This window comes from Penaeus japonicus, unplaced genomic scaffold (assembly GCF_977035675.1).
Source record: "Penaeus japonicus unplaced genomic scaffold, GWHDUDI00000001_assembly GWHDUDI00000002, whole genome shotgun sequence".
In the NCBI taxonomy this organism is placed as follows: Eukaryota; Metazoa; Arthropoda; class Malacostraca; order Decapoda; family Penaeidae; genus Penaeus; species Penaeus japonicus.
The window spans coordinates 17,943,984-17,948,983 of record NW_028234404.1 but is presented as its reverse complement, the minus strand read 5'-3'; the positions used below and the strand labels follow the sequence as shown (position 1 = coordinate 17,948,983).

Sequence of the window (5,000 nt, the reverse complement as noted above, 5' to 3'; positions counted from 1 at the left end):
TAGAAATAATTTACAGTAATAATGCAAAGTTGCATTACTAAATACAACATACTGCATGTCTACAATGATCAAGTCAATTACCACTTAAATTTCCAATTACACATAAAGTATATGCAATTAAATCTAACCAAATATGTATATATATATTCATATATTTTTTAAACCTATACCCTGACCTGAAATATCAAATCTTAACGATTGACGTAATTTACAGTTGATGGCAAGCTCTGCAAAAAACAGAATTGCATCTATTTATATATATTTGTAAAATGAACAGATTCCCTTTGTTTTCATGATATACGACAATTGGGTCTTCGATTAAAATTTCTCGAGACAAAAAAATGGTGAGAATGCGAAATAAAGGACAGGAAAAGAAAATATCTCGCTTTCGCAAATGTGGCCCAGCTTCACACACGCGATGCCAAAGGAGGTCCCCAGAGGCGCCATTTTCCCCCCCACGCCACAAGAACCCAAGTTTAACCCAATCCGCCTCAAAAACGTCTAGTAACGCGTCCCTACACGCCCCGCAAGCAGCAATCATTTCCTTTGCGCTGTTCACAGGTCCCGCCACAACATCGGGACCTATCTCTTGGCGGGAGATTTGATGTTGACGAGTGGGTGCTGACGCCGCCATAGCCGCCGCCGCCCTCCCTCCACCCGGCGACCCCACACCACAAATCCTTAAAAAAAACTAAAAATACCAACCACTCCAGGACCTCTAGGTCGAGAGTCGCTCCAGTACCTCCGTGCCTTATTTCCCCAACTATACCCTCCTACCTAGGCAGTGAATTAATGGCAAAGAAGTATTAAAAACTTACATTCACGGAGGTAGTTTGACTCGTAAGGGCGGCGTCTGGCGGGGATGTGAAGCGGCGGCGGCGAAGAGCGGCGGCTTGGGAGGCGAAGCAGCCAGCGAGACCAGCTAGAAATTAATTTCAGATATTATTTTCAGCTTTCCTATGCACTGGGGAGCGTCATTATTATTTTTCAAAAAATACCCAGGGACCGTATGATTTTCTAGAAAATAGGAAGGAGGGGTAATCTAGGGTCTAAAGGGTTTAAAGAAATAAATCGGTGGTGTCCCCTGGTTATTCGCTGGATATTTTCGGCGTCGAGGTAGGAGGTCGGGAAAAAATTGATTCTGGAAATAACTAGTAATATACTTACTTCAAAACAGTCCTAAAAAATAATATATGACTTAAAGTGTACGCCAGTATTTTTTATACATTTATTTAACCGATATCTAGCCTGAAATAAATTGTTCCATTAAATGCACGGAAAAACCGAAGTCTTCTCCACGACGCTCGGCGAATATATTTCTGTAATTTCTGGTATATTTAATAATATTTTTTTCATTGAAAATGGTGATGATTTTTTTTTTGAATAATTGTCAGAAAAAACTACATTCTTTAGTCCTTTAAATGGGTGTAAAATGCGATATTGTGAGAAGGTCAATATTATTCCCTGGTTAATGTTAATCAATGGTGTGTGCGTACAGTATGTGGCGTCGGGTGGCTACGCGACAGGCTAGCACTGACTATTGCCGTTAAACGGTTACCCACTTGTAAATGAGCTTTAGATTTAAAGTATGTTTTATTTTTTAAAAATAATTTTGCCTTACGTTCATTGGCAGGTTGAGAGACTCGAGTCCGAATCATTAAGAAGCGAGAGGAGGGGAAAGAAGACACGAAAGTAAATTGCACGGGACGAACATCATGTAACTACATTGATATCTGCATAAGGGCACTTGTATATGCAAGATTTATGATTCTTCCCGCGCGGAGGTTTTAAATGATTGTGCAGTTGTAGGCCTCTTCTTCTAACAACGCAATAGGAACAGCAACGTGTACAGAAATCATAAATAAGATATTTTTCCCACTTGCAGCATTTGAAGGCGTTAACTTTATGATTTTTTTTTTTTTTTTTAATATTAGCCCTGAAGAAAAGGGGAACACATGATCCTTAAATCTGAAATAACTTTTTGGAAACGATTAAAACCAACCTTTCCAAACAAAGACATAACCGCCAGGCTGCTTTGACTCTTTACCAAAGGTATTGCAAAGCAAATTTCAGGTGCTCGTTCTGAAATCGAAGGTTCCCTCGGCGTAGCTCGAAAAATCCTACAGTTGCTTTTAAAATATTGTGCAAGTCTCTGTTGATAGTAACTTCAAAACTCCCCGTTAGATCTTGAGAAAGGCCAGCTATCTTGCTTTCTGTTGCTTGCATGGCTGTAGTGCATTTTTGGTTAGCATGTAATCGTGGTCAGATCAAATATTGTTTCGCTAAAAGATTATGAAAGCTTTTACAGCAGTGTTTGCTTGTGAGATCTAATCTTTGTGTGGCCTCACATTAAGTGCAGTTTCGCTACATAGTCCCCCTAACATAGTGGAAACGGAGCATCGAGTGATGTTTTAGAGGAGAAACCAATCTTCCGCAATGCTTGCGCGCGCATACATGCATTGATACCGTAGATACCGGATGATCGATCGATGAAATATACATTTCTCCCCTGAATGTTTTGATAAGAATACGCATGGTAGTGACATAATCAGTTGATTTGCTGAAATGATCTTTTCCCATTTGATTATAACTACAGGAGCATGATGACTGGTCCAATCTTCGTACTGCTTCTTCCTGTGTGTTCAATGTATTTTTAAAGGGAAACTTATGGCCTTTAGGGCAGCATTTGAATGTTCACCCAGCTTCATCTCTTAGCAACGCCCTCGTGTGCCTAAGCTTTTGCATATGGACGTCATCGAACTTATTGAAATATTTTTTCATTAGCGAGGCCCTCGTGTAGCCCCGAAAAGGCAATCTTTCCACATCTTGTCTTTTATGTTTATTTTAGAGAAATAAAGTTTCCCCAAATGTCCCAGAATCATTTCACTTTAGCCAATGTGAATATAATTTGGTAAATCTGATTGAAGAAGCAGTGACTGAATACGGACAAAGGATCACCTTTTTTAATTACGGCTGTTCTTATAGAATAAACTTTGCCATGAGTTTCGATGTATTGGCTGATACTGATATGACATTCCAAATATAGACATAATGGGAAATATAAAATGTATTGTATTTGTGAAATTGTAATAGAATAAAGAAAATATTCTTACATGAAAGGAAAGCTTGTCACCAAATCTTTACAACTTGTCCCATCCCCTCTTTGAAGTTAAGATGATATCAAGAAGGAGTTTTTATGTGTGGCAGATTGGAATTCTTTATCATTGCATTGCTTATCTTTAATCGAATGCTCATCAGTGATTACCCAAAGTTCTTCTTTAGGTTGGGAAATTCAAAAATGTGATTCTAGGCAGTGTTGCTTGTACGGTATGTGTAGCTTAAAGTTGCACTGAGGCAGGCACCGGATACTGAGGTGCTGGCACTCTGCACCTGCCATGGTCTCGTGCCATCCATGCGACCGGCTGTCAAGTTAACATCACGTCCGACTAATACTGACAGCATCGTCGAGGCTGAAGACGTGGACTTCGTGGTCGGGTGAGATCTTTAGGAGGCTTACGGACTTGAAGGAGTCGCTGATCCACGTTGCCCTTTGACGTATAGATTTACACCCACGTATTTACCTGTGTTTGTATAGGTTCGTCTGCACATGCACTTGCACATATGAAAGTGCGTACTCGCGCATGCTTGTATGAATACATGCACTTCTTTATGTGAACGAGAGAGCATGCATGTACGCATACACACACATGTCGTGTGTAAGATGGGTGTATGCCACCGTTAAACTGTTTAGATAGGTTTGTTACTTAGACAAGATGATATAGATGCTCCACAGTTGAAATAAAGATTTTTCTATATCTTTAGATAAATTTTATCAATCCAGTTTTAACTGACCGATATTGTTTACATCAAGGGCTGTGTATAATAACACATGTAAATTTATTTACCTATAAGGAAAGTAGTGTACATTGCATTAGACCTGCACTTTTTATATTGGTTGACGGAATTTATATCAGCTAAGATATTCATTATCTATGAATTTAACTAGCAATGTCTATATCATCTAGGAATAGACAATGAGGAATAATACTCGAGTTACTTTGAAATAATGAGTCTATTCAGAAATGCTATATCTTCTATTTAGCTTTTCTTGTAAGATCTTCCCATTAGTTAAAATTGTATACTGCGACATCATTCCATACACTGCATACACACTCTTTTTTTTAAGAAACAAGCAACACTAGCTCACACTCGACTTAAAAGGTCAAGTGTGTTGCTAAGTTCTTAACCTAGCAATACATGAAGTCAAGGCTCATTTGAACATACCACTATTCATTAATAAACATATCTCTAGTACTAGAGTGATAAGGGCTTTCAACTTTATTTTTCTTGTTCAAAATACCGTTTTCAGGAGGTAAAGAATTTCTAATTTTTAAAATACAGTTGGTAATTCTGCGCCAGATGCTAGTTCCACATGTAACAAATGATGCTATATACATATAGGCAGTATAGATAATAAAAAGTTTTATATTTTGCTTTACACTTAAACTAACCAAGTAAATCAGAACATTAAAATATTAGATTTACGGATTATCAGAGAGAGCGCAGGCGTGCCAACCAAACCGAGGGACGCGTCTGCTTCGACTTGTACTTGTTTTGCTAAAATGTTTTCAGGTGTTTCCTTATTTTCTTGGCTTGCGTCGGTTAAACGCAAACCATGTGTTAGTGCCAATGCAGGACAAAATTCGCCTATAGCTCTGGGGTAGAAAAAATGCATCGTGTTTTCACGGGAGAGAGGAACGAAGATGCTCAAGGTGAGGAGGGAGTCGGGAGAGGGGGAGCGGAGAGGATATTCAAGGTGAGGGGGAAGGGGGGATGGCGTGAGATTGTGTGATTTTGTCAGTGTGTATTGCTCGAATATATGATCAAAAAATATATTGCGCCCAATTTAAAGTACAAATTTTAAAAATATGAACAAAAATATAGTCGAAATTCATATTCAAAATGAACGATAGCAACATCGCGGGATAACTGTATTGCAC

At 38.8% G+C, this 5,000-nt stretch overlaps 2 protein-coding genes across 4 annotated transcripts in view; both read right to left on the bottom strand.

Annotated features, from left to right (window-relative positions):
* Positions 1-855, bottom strand: part of LOC122257877 (uncharacterized) — a 6,910-nt gene extending 6,055 nt beyond the window's left edge. For both annotated transcript variants that reach the window (XM_043023406.2, XM_086548396.1), the window contains exon 1: positions 819-855. The gene's annotated coding sequence lies outside the window, so the exon portion shown is untranslated. The remainder of the gene's footprint in view (positions 1-818) is intronic.
* Fsn (F-box synaptic protein) overlaps positions 1-5,000 on the bottom strand; it is a 38,303-nt gene that overhangs the window by 1,906 nt on the left and 31,397 nt on the right. For both annotated transcript variants that reach the window (XM_086548355.1, XM_086548352.1), the window contains exon 2: positions 819-922. In XM_086548355.1, coding sequence (XP_086404481.1) covers positions 821-922 — 102 coding nt within the window. In that variant the 3' untranslated portion in view covers positions 819-820. The remainder of the gene's footprint in view (positions 1-818; positions 923-5,000) is intronic.